This window comes from Neovison vison, chromosome 13 (assembly GCF_020171115.1).
Source record: "Neovison vison isolate M4711 chromosome 13, ASM_NN_V1, whole genome shotgun sequence".
NCBI classification, from domain to species: Eukaryota; Metazoa; Chordata; class Mammalia; order Carnivora; family Mustelidae; genus Neogale; species Neogale vison.
The window spans coordinates 79,427,293-79,446,492 of record NC_058103.1 but is presented as its reverse complement, the minus strand read 5'-3'; the positions used below and the strand labels follow the sequence as shown (position 1 = coordinate 79,446,492).

The 19,200-nt window shown below is 38.4% G+C and overlaps 1 protein-coding gene across 1 annotated transcript in view; it reads right to left on the bottom strand.

Annotated features, from left to right (window-relative positions):
• Nucleotides 1–19,200, bottom strand: part of FBN1 (fibrillin 1) — a 233,354-nt gene that overhangs the window by 80,016 nt on the left and 134,138 nt on the right. The window contains exons 14-23 of the mRNA XM_044231383.1: nucleotides 17,898–18,023; nucleotides 15,717–15,839; nucleotides 12,442–12,564; nucleotides 11,225–11,377; nucleotides 7,370–7,423; nucleotides 5,398–5,523; nucleotides 3,041–3,166; nucleotides 2,439–2,558; nucleotides 2,088–2,225; nucleotides 1,180–1,230 (exon numbers count right to left, since the gene is read on the bottom strand). Of these exons, the coding sequence (XP_044087318.1) occupies nucleotides 1,180–1,230; nucleotides 2,088–2,225; nucleotides 2,439–2,558; nucleotides 3,041–3,166; nucleotides 5,398–5,523; nucleotides 7,370–7,423; nucleotides 11,225–11,377; nucleotides 12,442–12,564; nucleotides 15,717–15,839; nucleotides 17,898–18,023 (1,140 nt within the window). The remainder of the gene's footprint in view (nucleotides 1–1,179; nucleotides 1,231–2,087; nucleotides 2,226–2,438; nucleotides 2,559–3,040; nucleotides 3,167–5,397; nucleotides 5,524–7,369; nucleotides 7,424–11,224; nucleotides 11,378–12,441; nucleotides 12,565–15,716; nucleotides 15,840–17,897; nucleotides 18,024–19,200) is intronic.

Below are 19,200 nucleotides of genomic sequence, written 5' to 3'. Positions count from 1 at the left end.
ACGAAAAAAAATCCTACTGAGAAATAGCTGGGGCCAGTTGAAACTGTGTCTTCTGAAAAATGCTGAGATGTCCCCAGAAAGCATATAACTAGTTCCACCTCAGCAACAGTCTTGGACTGTTTGTCAAAGCCTTGGTGGTCCCAGCTTGAGTAAGAGAGAGTCCAAAGATGCTCACGTTCATTCATTTATCATTCACTCACTCACTCTCAAATATACCTGCCCTTCCCAGTTTGTTTAATAAGAAATAGTATGTTCCCTGCACTTAATTTGGAAAAATATTCATCATCAAGTTAATTGAAAGAAAGCCACTTGCCAATGCCAAAAGAAGGGGAACATGAGCATACTGTGTCTCTATTTGGAAAAAATAACTTTCTAAGCCAGGGATGTTGGAAAAAAATATTTGAAATCTGTCTTTCTGAGAGATATAAGTGGGGAGGGGGAAATTTACCTTTTTGCGCTTTTCGTTTGGGCCATTTTTACACCAAAATGTGCTGCTGAGGTCAGATAAGTCATTAACAGTGGGTCTGGACCAGAGAAAGGCCAAAGGATTCAGTCATCATTTGGAAAGAAAGACCTTGGGTGGGGGTTGTAGCATTCTTCTTTATTTTAGCAGGAAAGAAAAAACTTCATTTCATTCCACATATGGGACTAATTGCTGTTTTTAAAATTTTTCAGCTGCTGTGTCATATCAGGTTGTGTTAGTCACCCTGACCTACGTCTATCTGGACTCCATGAGAAAGAATCACAACAAACTGGAGAGAATCCACGTAGACTTTTAAAAAATGAGACAATGGAGTACATCCTTCTGAATCCTCCATGACATGAAACAAACAAACAAAAGCCAGGGCAAACGAAGAAAAAAATACATATTTTATAGTCTCATCGAAAACTTCCATTTTTCTCTTCCTGATGATGGTATTTTGAAAGTGCAGTCGCTTGAAACCATGGTCAGCCTAACCAGCTTCAGTCACCCTGCCCTGTGGCCGTAGTGATCCAACACTGGCAACAGCATATACATGCTTGTGAAATTAACATTTGTTAATTCTGCAGTTCTCATTATTTTCCTCTTTGCTGCATATTTCTCACTGGGAAGTTACATGACAACTTTTTCCAATCCAAGGTCACACAAGCACTCTTCAAGCACACCAAAATTTATGGCTTATAAATACACAGAAATACCTTCACACTGGGTTCCTTTAATTCTTGAATAGCCTTTGCCACATATGGGATCTGTAAAAAAGCAAAAAAAAAAAAAAATCAAAAAACAGAAAAAAAAATTTGAGATAACAATATCTAGACTTTATGAAATAGTATAAGAAACACAAAAGAGGACCTGGACAGGAATTAGATTCTGTGGCTATCAATAAGTCTAAGATGAAAAGGTGTTTCTGCAATTGCATAGATGAAGAAGAAGAAGAAGAATGAAAAGTTCCTTGAATTAAGCTCAATTGCTCTGAGAGGTCCTGAAAAACCCAAAGGTACCCTAAAGATTATGCTAAGATGATGACTAAGAAGGAAATTGGCTAGATCTCTCTTTTGCTATCAGCTCTAAGATTGGAATCACATTATATGATTCCTAAAACATGAACATGGAAAAGAAAGTCTAGAATCTGAAGATCGCCAGCCCTGTAGCATTCAGATTACATATCCATATACCCAAACATTGAATTAACAAAATCATCAGCAAGGTTCTCAAACCTCAGCTTTGCAACAGATTTAGAAGTTAAGTGGCTTCTTTACATCAATCCATTTTTTGGGGAAGAGAATCTGTGCCTGTAAAAAGCTCAGGACTCCAAATCATGAGGATCCAAGGGAGCCCACAGGAGTTGCTGATCTAGGAAAACCACACCAGGGTAACCACATTACAGTGTGGTGGTAGAAAACAATAACCCAGATGCCAAATCACATGAAATTACTGTCCTTGATACTTCCCTTAGTTTCCTATTCAGCAATATGTTTCAATGAAGCCATCAGAATTAAATCTAGAATTTCTAGGTGAACCTAAATAAACAAAGTACTGGGTTTCCTCTTTCTAAGCAAAGTGACCAGTGGGAGGGGCCCAGAGCCATAGAGCCTGTATCTCTTACCGACTTGGCAGAGGGTGCATGGGCTCCCCCAGGCAGCACCGAGGGAGGAACAGCACTCAGACTTTAAGGTGGCTCCATTGATGTTGATCTCACACCGCCCATCGATGACAGTCTGCCAGCAAGTGCCCTTGATGGTTTCTGCAGGGAGACAGGAGACGATGTTTAATACACGTGTAATAGAATCTATATCAAAAGTTCAAATATGCATTGGAATTACAGCAAGAATGACACATGAAGCAACTGATAATGGTCATTTAAAATTTTGTTCATCCACACTTACACTATTTTGCAATAAACTCTTTTGCATTAAAAGTGGACATTAAACACAGTACTGGTTAGCAGGATAAATACCTATGCAGATGGTTTTTGTTGGATCCAGAGTACTTTCAGAAGAACATTCACAAATAAAAGAACCTGGGCTGTTCTTGCAGACACCATTAATGCAAGGACTTGATTCACATTCATCAATGTCTGAAACAAAAACAGGTGCACATTACTGCTACAACCTAGTCTTGGGCATGAAAGAATATTTAAGCCCTGGCCTCAATTGCTACCACATATTCTTTATTAGAGAGTAAATCTGGCCCAGATAGATTTTTTCTAGGCCAAATGGAATGTAAAAATAATAATTGAGCATATCTCTATAGCACAGAATCTGGCATCTGGCTGAATCCTTTTATTCAGAAAGTCTGGAGCAAACATGAAGTGTGATCTCTGAATTACTAACCATGTACTGTTTTCTTCATTTTTTACACCATGGCAAATAGAATGTCAACTGTAGCTAAGTACCATCAGTAGCTTCCAGAGTACATGGAAGAGTCATTTAGGACCACAGAATCTCAATTACAATGACATACTTGTCTAAAAGAGAAGTGACTCTAACTTATTCTCATGGTTTTTCAGCGGCATATCAAAAGTAAAGTACATAATATAAGAAGAAAAACACAGTTTACCTTCACAGGTTTTGAGGTCAGGTTTGTAGATAAATCCCTTGGGGCAAGTACAGACAAAACTCCCTGGAGTGTTTCTACATTGTCCATTGTCACAAAGTAGACTGTTCAAGACACATTCATTAATATCTGGAAAACCAACAAACAGGAACTTTTAGAGGAGCTCCTTCCTTGCATGCAATTTCTCTGCCTTTTCAGGTTAATTTTTAAAGGTCATATGATATGATTAACTCAAGCAAACAGGCAAAACTCATCTACCATTGACTTTTGCCTAAATTACCTAACTTAAGGAAAATAGGGGTTTCATCTGATTATTTTTACTCGGTGTCTGCAAAGTCTGAAGTCACCAATTACTACGCAATTCACTTTCTCGAACAGGAAGAAACCTGGATTTGCTGGGAATCATTAATCTATCTAACTGTTCATTGTTGCCAGAATTAAAAGAACTAATCCTATTGATTTAAGGAACTAAATAAATATTTATAAAGTATGGCCCATCTTTAACATGTGTTAGTTCCAGCCTGGGTGTTTCTTCTTTAGAATAACTGCAATGGCCTCTGGCTGTGTTTATAGAGTATAGAAGCAATCTGTAGAGTTTATAATTCTCACGAGGAATTTCAGACTTGAGATTCAGAGAGCTCAGAAAAACTCCTTACTTTCAGGTGAATAATAGGTCTGTGGCAAAATCTAAGTTTTGGTATGTGTTACTTAGGTAATTCAGGAAATGTTATATACAGTTGGGTTAAACAACAGCACACAACCCACAGAAGAGGCTATACGTCCACGAGGAATTTCTTACACATTGCAAAATGCCGCTTAGATCGTTATTTGACAATCCGGCAGCCGTAAGATAAAGGGTACACAGATTCAGCACTGGAGAGCTGCTTAGGCTCACAGTAGTAAATATACTTAATTATAAATATCCTTATAAAGAACTAAAAATATGGAAAATTAAGTATACAATTATGTTACTGTATGAGGAAATGACACGTGAGAATTCTGTGAAAATGACACAGGGAATGCTAACGCTTTCCAAAAGAGTCGCTATTGCAGTCCTTGAACTTTGATGATGTCAGAAGGATCTGGAACCTTAAAGTGAGGAATTGATGATTAATATAAAAATAGCCACTCCCTGGAGTGCTATGGCTGTGGTTTATCTTTGATTGTTCACTTCCTATCTCTAAACATAATCTGGAATTGAACATTCTTCTGACTTGGTGATAATTATTCCCACTTTGGAGTAGGCACTAATGCACTAAAGAAAGAATCCCTATTGCCCCCCAAACTCTCCCTTTTGCTTCAAATGGGGGTGATTTGGCGACGAAGCTAAAACATCTTCGTGTCTCTCTGGGCCTGTTCAGATAAATGATGATTTTTGCCGAAGAGAAGAGGCACTCACAGAAAAATGAAACCGTAAAACTTGTTTTGAGTTTAATGTAGTTTGAAAATACCATGTGTAGTTAAATCACAACTGTAACCCCCAAAACGAAGCCTTAAAATTAAGGGTGTGAGAGAGGAAGAATTCATTTCTCAGAAGTCAGTATGTTACTGCACTATTGAATGGCCAGTACATTTCAGAAAATACTAGTCTAGGCACTGGAGAAAGTTGAAAAAAAAAATAATGGTGCCCATGTTGACCATTTTATTACCAAAGTTTTTTTTTTAGCTACTGGCTGGTACTTTCATTAAGGTTTGTTAAAGTATCAAATATGGTGTTTGCTTGGGGCACCTGGGTTAACCTGGTTAAGAGTCTGGTTAAGAGTCTCTTAACCTGGTTAAGAGTCTGCTTTTGGCTCAGATCATGATCCCAGGATCCTGGGACACAGCCCTGCTTCTTGGTCTTAGGGATTTCCATTCAGCAGGGAGCCTGCTTTGCCCTCTCCCTCTGCGCCCCCTCCCCTACTCATGCTTGCTCTCTCTCATGCTCTGTCTCTCAAATAAATAAACAAAATCTTAAAAAAAATACGGTGTTTGCTAAACTTAACAGAGAGCAGTTCTTACTGAAAATAAACTGGGTTTTCTTTGATGAAATCTAATAAATGGTAGGGAGAAGAGTTGCTTTCTTGGTAAAAATAGGGATGCCTTTGTAGACATATGAGAGCAGTTCACAATCTGTGTTTCATACATCTAAGGAGCCTCTCTCTTTTGGAGTGAACATGACACTTGACTACTTATAAATGATCAGGATTTAGGTATGTAACTTTTAGCTAATTAAGACATGTGTGTGCCATGCTGACATCCAAAGGGAAGGCCGTGCATTTGCCCAGTCCTTTAGGCTATGCAAAAACAGTTTCCCCTAAGCAACAAAGAAAGAATGCATGATGCATGAGATGTCTTAGGAAACAGGTGAGACTTCTTACCAACACAGTTTTTCCCAGATGAATCCACTTCATATCCTGAATTGCATATGCATTTGTAGGTCCCACGGAGATTTTCACAAATTCCATTTGGACAGATGTCTGGATCTAATGCACATTCATTTATATCTGCACCACAAGAAAAAAAGTTCAGTATCAGTAACATTCTAAAGGAAAGGTCAAAGAATTATCAAAAAAAAATAACATTATAGGAAATGTAAAAACTTTAGGACCTCATAAATACAAAGATTCACTTAGATGAGAAAGTTTGATCACTGTTTCTTACTACAAGAGGGGGATACAAGCCATGAGAGACTGTGAACTCAGAGAAAAAAAACTGAGGGTTTTAGAGGGGAGGGGAATGGGTTAGCCAGGTGATGGGTATTAAGGAGGGCACAGATTGCATGCCCCACCGGGTATTACACATAAACAATGAATCTTGGAACACTACATCAAAAACTAATGATGTATTGTATGGTGACTAACATAACACAATTAAAAAAAAAAAAAAAGATGTTCTGACTCAAATCTTTCCATAAGTCCTTGAGAAGAATTTGGCATTTGAGTTGGAACTACAAGATTACCAATCCTTAACCAGGCTGAAGGAGAACCCCTGGCCTTCTGCCTCAAATATCAAGATGGGAAAGTGGATCACCACAGAGCCCCAGTCCCTACAATTGGTCTCCCTGCCACCAGCCCATCCCTCATCAATGTACCTTCCACAGTGCCATCAGAGTTAGATTAAAAACAGGATGACTGTGTCATTCTCATGGTTCAAATTTTTGTAGTTTCAAAAATATCTTCAAGATTAAACTAAAATATGAACTTTAAATTTCTATTTAATTTTACTTATTTTGAATTTCTCATTATTTTACTTTATTTACTTTACTTTAAATGACTACTTATTTTAAATTTCTCATTCTTCTAACAACATACAATGCTCTTCTGCTCTGTGTTGTGAATGTCTGAAGCTATGTCTATTCATTGGTCCAAAGCCCATTCAAACACCATCTGGTCTGGAAAATCCTCTGCTGCCCAGCCCAGAGGAGGCTGGGTCCTCTCTCTTCTGTGTGCCCACAGATTGAGGACAGCTCTATAGTCAAGGGTGATGTAAAATGGCAATCAATGAATGGCTGGTCTTAAATCTTCTATAAGTCAGGGTTGATATGTTTTTCCTTCTCTGGGTCCCTATCACAACTTTATTTATTCTCCACTAACTATCTGTTATAAATTAACCCCCAAATGTCTCCTCTTCACCTTCATCCACACACAATGATGAACTTCATCATGAGAATGAAGTGACAATCAATTCCATCTACTTTTTTTTTTTTACAGAACTGTCCTGTAATCAAATCATGTAGTTTTTTATTTATAAAAAAAATCCTTTCATCTTTCCTGTCAGTTATTTTTACCCTTGTTCCAATTCTCCCTTTTAACTTTAATCCTTTTATGGTCCTGATATTTCTCTAGCACTAAGCCCTACACTTAAATATTTCGTTTTCTTCCAACTCAGTTAATTACTATCACTGCTTGCTACAAAATATAAGAGAGCTCCCTGTATCATCTTATCTTGACTGAACACTCGACAGTCAATAAATCATTCAACAAGTGAATGGATAACAATTCAGTAACCCTGAACTGTACTTGATCGTGGAAGAGCCAGATGAGGACCAGACTGCCTCTTCTCATGAATGAGAGACTACAGTCATTGTATCCCTCCATCGAGCACCTTTGGGAGAGCGCCCACACCTTCAGTACCAAGCCTCACACCCAAACCCAGCAATCCCAGGATGCAGTGGGCCATAGCTGCTCTGCTCCTGGGGGGTTCTAGGGGTCCCAGGTACACATGCAGTCATGGCCAGAGAAGGGATCAGACCTCCTCAGTCTGGTGGAAACCCACAGGAAACCCACAGGAAGGCCTAGTGGTGCAACTTCTGCACATGCTGAAAGAAGTGACTTTCAAACAAGTGCTTACCACTGCCTGCGGACGTCATTCCTGGCCCACTGCTGCAGAGCGCCTGATACTCCGCTGCAAGAAATGAACAGATAGTCAATGATTCCCTTGTTTGCCAAACAGGTCAATCCTCTACTTGGCTTTGCACACATCGTTTCCTCCTAAGTGAGTGGAACCGAAATAAAGTGGTAACAGAAAAGGAGGCATCTCCCCAGGGAGTCCCTGGTACACCCAGCTCCCATTTTAAAGGCCTGCATTACTGTGGAAAAGGACTTGGAAGGGCACAGGCAAGTTATAGCGATTCCTTGTACAAAGCGGTTTCGGAAAAGGTGTTTTTCTTATAATTTGATTTTATTCAGCAGGGAACACTTTACACTTACAGTGAAATGTGCCTGTTAAAATGTGGTTTCTTAACTGTTAATAAAACTTTCTCCCACTGTCTTGGGAATAATTTTGTTTCTTAGTGTGAACTGTTTTTCTTTTCATTTCATACAATCAAGTTCTTAACATTTTCTCATTTCTCTCTGAAAATTCTCTAGCCTCCACTCAGAAGAAAAACAAAAGTATCTGAACTTGCATTTAAGTGGATTTCTAAAGTTCATTTTCACCGGGATACTAGAGTCATTCTACATGATAAATCCATAGGCAAAGTATTGCATAATGTTAAAACTGAGATCTTACTAAGAAATTGAGGTTTACAGAATATGTTCCCAATCATTTTTCTATTTCCTAAAACTGATGTAATGTTTCACATACAATTTCAACAAGATTTAGATGAACATAAGAGTGAATGATGAAAATGGAGAACTAACTGGAATCACACTTTATCCAAGGGAAACAAACTCAAGTGTCCTCTTAGTTGCCCACAGTTTCCGGCAACCAGGGAGTCCCATGGTCAACTGCAAATCATTTGTGCTTAAGTGGCAGGGGAACTGGATATTGGGATAGGCCTTTTTACCAAGGTTAACCACACCTCACTGTGGAAGCAAATAGCTCTTATACTTCTGCATGCTAGAAAATTGTATTCCTGGTGACAGTAGAGGCAAAGGAATTACACTGATTTAAAAAAAAAAAAAAAAAGGAAGGTTGAATCCCTCAGAACCTCTGCCTTTGTGCAAATGTAAATTTGAGAAAAGTGGTGAAATTCCTTAATTTTTAAATCCTGCTAAATGGGACCAAAAAAAAAAAAAAAGAACAATTGGGAAAGGGGCTGCCTTCGCGTGTTTGAAAGCCTGGGATTAGAAGCCAAAGGAAATGCATTGTCATTATTCTCTCACACCAGCAATTAAGTAAAACACTTCTGAAATACTGTAAGTAACAAAATAGAGAAAAAAAATATCAAGCCAGTTTTGCAAAAAGCAGTTTTACAGTCAGTGCTAAATTAGTTGATGCCTGGCCTGAGTGGAAGGAAATTACTGTCACTGTTCTTTTCCATTTGGGTAGAATCTGGTCCTAGACTCTCTTCTGCGTATCAGCTCTCATCGTTGGGTTGAATGCCGATGACAATGTTATTGGGAGCAAGCCCTTTCCCTCTGGTAGTTTCCCCTTCCCCTTCTGTTTCCCCTCTGTAAACTGGAGACAAGGATACTCAGCTCACATGACAGTTCTGCGGATTCCACAAGAGAACATAGAAAGTGCTCAACACAGCTCCTCACACAGCTCATGCATTTAGTAAATGGTAGGTACTGCTGAGCTAATTCAGTGTTGTGCCACAGAAACACTGGTATGGGGACATAGGAGAAAATCCCTAACACTTACACTGGGTTTAACTGACTGATTCCTGCAAATAAATAAATATTCAGTTGCCGGGGAGAAAGATCTTCATAGATAGCTCACTTCGCTTCCTTCCAGAGCACAAAGACAGACTTTAGATGTGATGGGGTTGGAGTTTCTCATTAAATTGACTAAAGAAGGAATGTTCTGTATATTTTCAGTACCTCTTAAAATCTTCCCTGTCTCCTGAAATAAGGGATACTCTACACTTAGATCCTTCATGATCTGGCATTTTCGTCTATCAAAGAGGAGGAGAAACCAAACGGAATGAAAGCACGTCCACAGGTGTACCTCTTCTGTGCAAGTGCATTCAAATACAGAAAAGAGGCTAGTAGGGCTGAGCTTCAAATTTAACCCCCTTTCAGCTTTACTGCTTAAAGAAATCTGGTCTCTTGTAAGTCATCCTTTTGTAAGATTCCTTCATTTTCTGAGGTATCGGAAGAATTCTTTGGAGATGTACTTGGTCCACAGGAAAATGTAAAAACAAAGACCTCTATGCACCAAGGATCCTAGATTCTAACTTTTGGTTCTTCCACTTACTGAAGATGTAAACAAATCACCTCCACTCTTGTGAACCAATTTTCATGATATTCCAACATCTGGTAAATTCAAAGTATGTAAGAAAAGTACTTTTAAAAGTTAAAGTAACATACAAAAGGACAGTATTAATAATATACAGCTATAAAGTAACATGGAGGCATCTTTGCTGGATAGGATTATATTAGATGCTATATAATTGAAGTATTGTTGTGAGCATAAATTGAACTGATTGGTGATCATATATAAAAGGGAAATTGGAGGGGGAGATGAACCATGAGAGACTATGGACTGTGAAAAACAATCTGAGGGTTTTGAAGGGGTGGGGGGTGGGAGGTTGGGGGAGCCTGGTGATGGGTACTATGGAGGGCACGTATTGCATGGAGCACTGGGTGTGGTGCATAAACAATGAATTCTGTCCCACTGAAAAGAAATTAAATTAAAAAAAATAGTAATTTTTAAAGTAATCAGCCATAATAAAACTTTCTTCTTTAACCTGCATCCCTCATTTCTTTTAAAGTCTTCCCTTTAACTTTCTCTAACTTCTCATATTTTAATTTCTAACTCTCTAATTTCAAACATTATAGCTTTTAAAATAGCAAATGTTTAAAAATTGTGAGTTAATCTTTAATTGATTGTATCTAGACCGGAAATGGACTAACTAGATCTGAGACATCAATCAAAGCAATCAGAACTACATGTTTTCAATATTAGATCTAATTTTATTTTAGAACACTGAAAGAAACTGCCAAGTTTCCAAATGCTGACAGTTTATTGCTTTAGATTCAAATAATTATTTTTGCCTTACATATAGAAATAATTTACAGCTGGAGAGGATGTTCTGGGTTATCTAAGATGATTCATTTTGTAGATGAGAAAACTAAGGATTCCTTTTCCATATTATTCTACTTTATAACTGTTTACTATTATAAGCCACCTCAAATCCTTTTGAAAGCAGGTGAGCAAAATTCCTAAATAAACAAAATCCTACAATGAACTGAACCCCCCAGTTAAGTACTTTGCCTGCCGGTGGCCTGGAAGGATTCTGACTCACCCACTAGTTTTCTTTCCATTATGCCATGTCACTTCAAATTGAGAAAAATACTTTTCCCCCAAGGTCGAATAAAATCATTTAGGAGAAGCGCACCTCAATCAACATGAGGGATTTGAACAAAATTCACACATAGCCTTTTGGAAAAAAGCTGGAAATAGGTAATCTGAAAATTATTTATTTTTACACTCTGTAAATTCTGCTTTTATAATAGTTCCTTCAAAATGCAAACACTGTGTAACTACTTTAGAGAACAAGGCAAGTTGCATGAACTCCAGACAGCATGAGTATTATTAAGGTGGAGGAGTTGGGATGGAGGCTCCCAAATGTGCTGCCGATTCCCAGTGACCATTGCAATTGGGTGAGGAATGCGTGATCAGACCCTGAGTAGCCCTGCCAAGACCCCGGGCAGGCATAGGAGGTATCCAGAGAGCAGATCATCATCCCTAAGTGCAAAGACTGCAGATGGAGGCAAGAGGCTGGCAGTGTGAGGGCATTCCCCTGACACCACATACCTGAATTCTGTGCAGGACATGGCTGGCAAGGCTCCCCAAATGCATACTCAGTGTTGGCACAACAGCATTCAGATTTTGTAACGGCTCCAAACAAGGGTTTGACACACTGGCCTCTCTTGTATCCGCCATAGCATGTGCTCCGCATGTGCGTGTCTAAACGAGAAGATGCATCTGTCATCACACCATCACTTCAAACAGAGGGGAACTCCCCAGGTCAAAGTTGAAGCTGGCTTTATTTAGCCCCTATCCCTGTTCTAACTCACAGAAGATGCCTCTGGCCTTAGATTTCAACAGAAAAAGACAAGTAAACAAACTGCAGATTATATTCAGCTTCCAGGAACTGGAAACAATTGCCAGAGCCTTTCCGTTTTCTAGACTAGCATGGTTTATCCAACCATGAGATTTTTAAGGGCTGAGATTCTGTCTCATTCATTTTTGTCTTCCCCGGACCTGTAGAGAGCAGGCACTTAATACAAGTTAACTGAATAACGGGTGAGCGGTAATGGATATTACCCTATGATAAAGAAGATCTTTCTTAAGCAGTGTGGCCTACCTCAAAATAAACATGCCATTATTGAATGTTTAAATTCGATGTACTTTGAAAAAGGAGGAAGTTTAATCTCTAAAACATTCACTGTACAGGTCTATAGACATTGGTCTACCAAGTAGTGTTATCTTTACCACCAGGGAGTGGGTCTCCAACTATGCCCAACTCAAAGGTTTATTGACTACCTTTCTTGAAAATAATTTAGATAAAATTAATATCCATTTCTCAACAAATTTCAAACTTCTTATAAAGCCACATGAAAATATTACATAAGGTTCTTCATCATCCATATCCTCCTTTGCATTCTATACTTCCCTTTGGACATTTACTTCCCTATTGAAAATGTTCACTATGAGATGATGAGCATACATGGGCCAATTTCAAAGACCATTATGAACAAAGGAGACTTGGAGAAAATTGAGGACATCTACATGATTAGAAAAGTAAAGGGGGAAGAAGAGGTAGGGATTCCCCTGGTCTTCATTTATCTCAGCTCATCTTTCTTTCTTAGATGTAAGATTCATGTAAGAAGAGAAGTGATCTTGTTGGTTTGTTCCCCCACAATTATTCTGTCCTGCCTGTTACAGTATAGTGCATTGATTATTGGTGGGGTTTATGGGTCGACAGAAGGTGCATCTCTATCACATGTCTAGTTATGGCTTTATCTTACCAACACACACACGTCCATCCAGACCAACGGCCAGTCCAGGAAAGCATTCACATCTGTAGGAGCCATCAGTGTTGACACAGCGCCCATTCATGCAGATCCCAGGTGTTTCACACTCATTAATATCTGTGGTGGGGAAAAGCACGTATTAAAAATGGAGTGACATTTATATGAAACCATGTTTACAGTTCTTTTACACCTGAAAATGGGGAAGATGAAAAGAATATGCAGCACCAGCCATAAAAGCTCAGTGAGATGCATTTCATTGTCCTTTGAGAGAAGGGTAGCAAAAATTGACATAAATTACATGTTGTTGTTGTTGTTTTTTTAACCACAGAAAAGGCTATTTCAATCATATTCTCCTGAGGTCTTTTTATCCGAAATAAGAATCACAAAAGCAAAAACAGAATTGGAAGAAGGAAAGTGACAGCTAACACACAAAGGGTCTGGTTGAACATTTCACGTGGTGATTCTTACAGCGCTGTCAGAACTAGAAACCTAACTTGATAATGGACTGCAACTTTGAGCTGGCCAGGAAGCCACTCCATTTGGCATCCCACAATCAGACCAGTGTCCATTCCAGTATCACTCGTGCCTTAGTTCTCTGATGACTAGAATGGCAGTAAGAGACAGAGAAATGAAACCCTGATGGAACACCATAGAAAAGAGATGGAAAATGAATATAGGAGATTTTGATGACCATTTCCAGCCAACAACAGCACTGAAGCAACTGGAACCCAGCAAAGAAATATCTTTCTTAAGTATTACAGATATTTTGAGTATCATATGTGTATACTTAGGGAGGCCTGGTAAAAGACTTTATTGGGCACATACTAATAATAAGAAAGATTTTTTTCACCTGGGTGGCTCAGTGGGTTAAAGCCTCTGCCTTCGGCTTGGGTCATGATCCCAGGGTCCTGGGATCGAGCCCTGCATCAGGCTGTCTGCTCAGCAGGGAGCCTGCTTCCTTCTCCTCTCTCTCTCTCTCTCTCTCCCTGCCTCTCTGCCTACTTGTGATCTCTGTCAAATAAATAAATAAAATCTTTAAACAAATTAATATGGGGAAATAGAAATGGTACCAAAATTGTGTTTTGGAAAATGTATAACACTTAGAAGCAAGTTTTAATTTTATTTTATTTTAAGCAAGTCATTTTATAACAACTCCTTTTATAATATATAACTAGTGTATGTAACTATTTCTTTTTTTCTGACCTTAAGAAGGCAAATTGAAACTGAAACACCTCTAGATTTTACTTAGTTTGTGTTACTTGGCACAAGATCTATTCAGATGGTCCAAGATTCCATGTACAGATTATATTTTAAAACAGCAGTTATATTTAAATACATGAACTCACACTGGTTCAGTAATTCAGGTCATCTTTCTGTTCAACTTGAGATCTCAGTAAACTGTGACAACTATAGCCTGGAAAGGGGCACACAGGCTTTTTAACGGGGACAGAGATACAACATAGATCTAGAGGGCATGATTCAATGTGAGTGGTCAGGGAGGCCACGCTGGTCATCAGATTAGTTAACTGTAGGGATTAAATTCGCTTTGAACAGTCACATCTTTGTGGTCTCAGAACTAAGTACTCAGAGCTCAGAGAAAATCTTAACCAATGATGTCAAGAGAAAAGCTGCAGAAAAGAAGAAATTCAGCACACAAGAAATTTTTTTCTTTATTCTTAGTCTAATGTGTGTATTCCATCTTTTTTACCCATTGTGAAGAGTTACAAAACCTAGTTTCATCTATGAGGTCATAATGTCATCTGAGATAATTACATTAGTATTATCTATTGGTCATACTCAATGCTGAGAGGGTGTGACCTGGGTCACCAGCAGCCTATAGGCACTGAAAGTAATCCCGGCATGCCCTGTGGATAGGCAAGGGGAGAATGTGTTCTTGCAAAAGGTCTGTGCACAAAGGGGCTTTCACATTTCCTTCTGTTATTTTGTTTGGAAGCCTAATTCCAAATATTCCGGCAATCATTCCCTTCCCCTTTCTTTTTACTTGTGCAGCACTTAATCTGCACAATTTGGCACTTTGTTGTATTCTGTTTTACGTCGTAGAATATTTCTTGTGTTAATCTTGTCTTCCAAACAATAAGCTCCTCCCAGCACAGGGCTCAAAAGTACAGAAATGTATTTCTTAGTTCAACTTTTAAAAATTCAAATGTTTTCTCTTGCTATGAAGACAGATTTGCACAATATTAAGAGCCACTGATGTGAAGGTCATGGAGAATGTAGGTAAACAACCAAGGGATAGAAGCTCTTTTAAGCCTAGAGAAAAATGCATGTCTTGCCAACGACTTAATACAAGGCTTTCTTCCATGGTACCTTTACCAAAACTGTCTACCACGGGCACCTGGAGAAGAGGTATCATAGGACTTTATTCTGTTTTCTTAATCCTGAATAGCTTAACACTCTGCCCTTCCCCATCTGAAATGATGAGCAGAAGGCTTTAAGTGCAGTATTTTAGCAGATTTCCTGGACCTTTTTTAGAAACAAGGTTCCTTGAGAAGTATGGTTTCAACTTAAGTCTTGGACCCAAGGGCAATAATCTCTCATCCCTGACTACATAAGGCTAGAGATACAAGCACAAATTTAACTCAGTAACTCTTCTTGGAACTCCAATTTTCAACAGCACAAATAAATATCTTCATTTTTTTTCAATACCTGGAGCAGAACAGTTATTTCAAAAACTACCAAGCTAAACAATGGCTCTTAATTAATTTCTTCTGCTTAATTCTATTTCTCCTCATGCTATGTGACTCGATAATGCCTAAATAAATGGTCTATGAAAAACTTCCTCTATCTTAAGATATCTGGAGGAAATTACAGGGAAGAGATCACTGCAATAAGCATCTAGAATATTTTGTCCAGGTGGAGATGTAAGAGGTAGCAAACAACAGCCATCAAAAGACCTACCCACCATTATTCCCCAAATATAAGGAAGAGGAAGAATTCAGCTTCTTTAAAAAGATGCTCACATGTGTTGGTGGACCAACTGTTAATTTAGCTTCTCATTCATCTGCTACATAGTCTTTCAGGTGCCTTTAGAAGAGGCCAAACACCCTTTCTGAAGTCAGAACAGCCTCTTGAGCATAAGCCACAGCTCTCTGGATCGCTGGACTTAAGGAGGTCCAGTTGGGTTTCCTAAACCAAACTAGGAGGACTTTAAATGCAGAGAATCAATAGGGAAAAGTGGTATCTCTAAGAAATATAGAGTGGAAAAAAAAGCAGGGGAAGAATATGGCTTCAAGTTTTATAGCACAAACCTTTGCAGTAACGCCCATCTGATGCCAGCTGAAATCCAGGTTTGCAAATACATTTAAAACTGCCATCTTCATTGATACACATTCCATTAAGGCACATGTTCCTTATGCTGCATTCGTCCATATCTGAAAAATACGAAAAGATATGCTCTCTTATGACCAGAAGAGTAAGTTCACAGGGGAATCCAACCTAAATGAATATAATTCTTTTTCTTCACATCTCTTCTGTTTGTTTTTTTTTATTATAGTCTAAGGCTAATTGTCTTCCAAATTATAGCATTTAAGGAGAAGAAGGGCCATATAAAATATGTATTCTTAAGTTCTCCATTTCTGACATGTATACACAAACTATGGCTAAATTTATTTTATGACATACTGTATATATGCTGCGTGCATACATATATACACACATATGTGTGAAATATGAAATTCATAGATAATCGTATATACACATTTTGCATGTGCTCACATGTTTGTGTGTATGAAATTTGTCTCAGTGGAAGCTACCAGGCTAGTTTTTAAAAACAGCAGTGTACAAAGTGACAAGTGTGTTAACAGCCAGATGGTTATATCTGCTTCACCGATATTACTTCCAATGCACTGCAAAATAAAATCAAAAATCAAAACTAAGAAAGATGGAACTTAAAATGTACTTGGGCCATGTCCTGATTCTTTATAAAGTAGAAGCCAGAAGACAGTTTGCAGTTTGAAGCAATTTTTTTAAAAGATTTTATTTATTTATTTGGATCACAAGTAGGCAGAGAGAGAGAGAGAGAAGGAAGTAGGCTCCCTGCTGAGCAGAGAGCCCAATGCAGGGCTCGATCCCAGGACCCTGAAATCATGACCTGAGCCGAAGGCAGAGGCTTTAACCCACTGAGCCCCCCAGGCGCCCAGTTTGAAGCATTTTAAATAGGGATAGGAAAAACTGTATTTTTAAAATGCAAGACTTGGCTATGGAATACAGCCCTGTTAGCTAACCTTTACGATTCCCTGATCATAGGGTTATTTCTTTAAATTCATCAATACGTTATTTTATTTGATACTAAGAGCTCTCTTGGAGGTATTTGTTCTTCTAGACATGGTGTGTTTTCACTTACAGGCTTTAGTCAGACCAATGTAATTTATGATTTTTTTTCTTTTTTTAAACAGTATTCTATCCCAACCGAGAATTCTGGCATTAAGTCTTTGAATTGAATCACTGATAATATTCTGCCAAAAATGTTTCTAAGAAAAATTTTGAAATTCTTTTAACGTATGAATAGATTCTTGGGATCTTTCCCAAAGACGTTGGGAAAGACGATAAGAAGCATTCTTCATTTTTTGCTAAAGGTCTAAGAAGTGGAAACTCATCAATAATGGTCATATTTTCAATTCAGGAAAAAAATGGCCGGAAAAAAAGACAAAATGTTTGAAACAGCCCAATTCAAAATGAGGTGATTAATTCAAGAGGCAAGACAGCTGCTTCTCAATTGTCAATGTCTCAAACAAATTTTACATGGTCAGGTACTCAGCAATGTTTTCTCACTAGACAGACACTTCAAACAGAAGGACTATAAATGTAAAAAAAATTATATGGCACATGTCACCTGTAGTTCAGTTAAAAATTTGAAAAAGAAATACAGGAGATTAGGTGTGTCCCATTTAAAAAAAAAAAACACATACAAATTCTAATGGTATAAAATTAGGAGGTAGTGATCTATGTTTATAGAAGTTTCATCAACACCCGAGATCTTTAAAGGACAAGCTCTCCTCATATATCTGAAATGTGATTTGACTCACAGAAATATAAAGTTATGAAAATTGTTGCAAAGTATGTTTGTCTCCCCGGTAACAATATGTGAAATATATGTGTTACTTTGACCTTTCACTGGAAGTTTGACTTGGTTTTATGAAAGACTTCTTTTTTTAAGGACTTTATTTATTTATTTGTCAGAGAGAGAGAGAGAAAGAGCACAAACAGGGGGAGTGGCAGGCAGAGAGAGAAGCAGACTCCCTGATAAGCAAGGAGCCCGATGTGGGACTCGATCCCAGGATCCTGGGATCCAGACCTGAGCCAAAGGCAGAGACTCAGCTAAACAAGCCACCCAGGCTTCCCTTGTTAAAAACTTCTGGTATTGAAACCAAGATGGAAGACAAAGATGAATATTATCCTCCTGCCCTGACTGCCATCTTACTCTCACTTACCTTCACAGTTCTTCCCGTCTCGTGTCACGTGAAAGCCCGCGTTACACACACAGTGGAAACTGCCATCTGTGTTGATGCAACGTCCATTATTGCAGATACGGCCATTCTGTAAACATTCGTCGATGTCTACAATCAAAGTTAAAACAGAAGAAATAGCTTTACTTGGTGGGTTTACAATTATTTTATTCCTCCCTCCCTCCATCTCTAAACCCATGATGGTAGTCTCAGGGTTTAATTACTAAATATTCATCAACATAAACGCAATACCCAATAATGTAAGATTTTAGATGACTAACTAGAGTTTGCAAGACATAAAAAAAATGCCAATATAAGAGCACTTGATCTAACTCTAATTTCTAATAAGACCCCTTAAATCTCAATTGTATACACAAAACAGATTCCTCTTCATTTTCCTTCCTGATTTAATGAGCCAGTATATATCATTATTTATATTAAACTTTGGCTGGCATCTTTCAACACATGCTCAAAAAGGCAGATCTCATAGCTACATCAGAACAATAAAACAAAAATCCTATTAAAAATTTTTAATTCCATCTGAAAACCAGCAATCCCATGAAATGTTTACCTTCCTTATGGCAGTTCTGGTCCAAGTATAGTTTTATTGTTTATATAGCCTTAGTTTCTTTTATAACTTCATAAGTAGTCTATCTACCAAATAAAATATGGGGGCATTTCTCCTTCTTTCTGTTGTGTTTAATATTATGCCAAAGTAAACAACAGAGCTTGCTATGGAAGTGTTAAAAAAGGACAATCACTCAAATAACCGGTATCTGATCCCTCATTTAAAGATCAGTGATTAATTCAAACTGGACCACATGGTACCCTGGATTATCTGTTCAGCTAGATACCTGGATGAACACCAAAGAGGATGAGTACATGCTGCCTCATCTACATAGCATAGAAGACAGAGACCAGGGAACCAGGTAGCCATGCCTGGGGGCAGAGCTATCTATGCAGAGCTGAGGCCACATGGGCCTGAGTGCAAGGACCCAAAACATCCTCTGGACGACAAGAATGTGCATTCATGGCACATTGGTTACTCTGTCTACCCTGTGTCTGCACGGTGTCTTGTGGTTGACCCTCAGACGCACTTTCTTTCTGGGCAGATCCAGCAGTGGTTTCCACACGAGTCATTGGACTAGCTGAGGCAGTCTGGGCTTTTCTTCTGTCTGATCTTTGTGCCAACAACCTACGCTCTTTTTCTCTCTCATTTATTTCTTAATCCTTGCAAAAATCTGACTTGCTCCACACTTCAAAAAATAGTAAAAGCCACATACTCTTG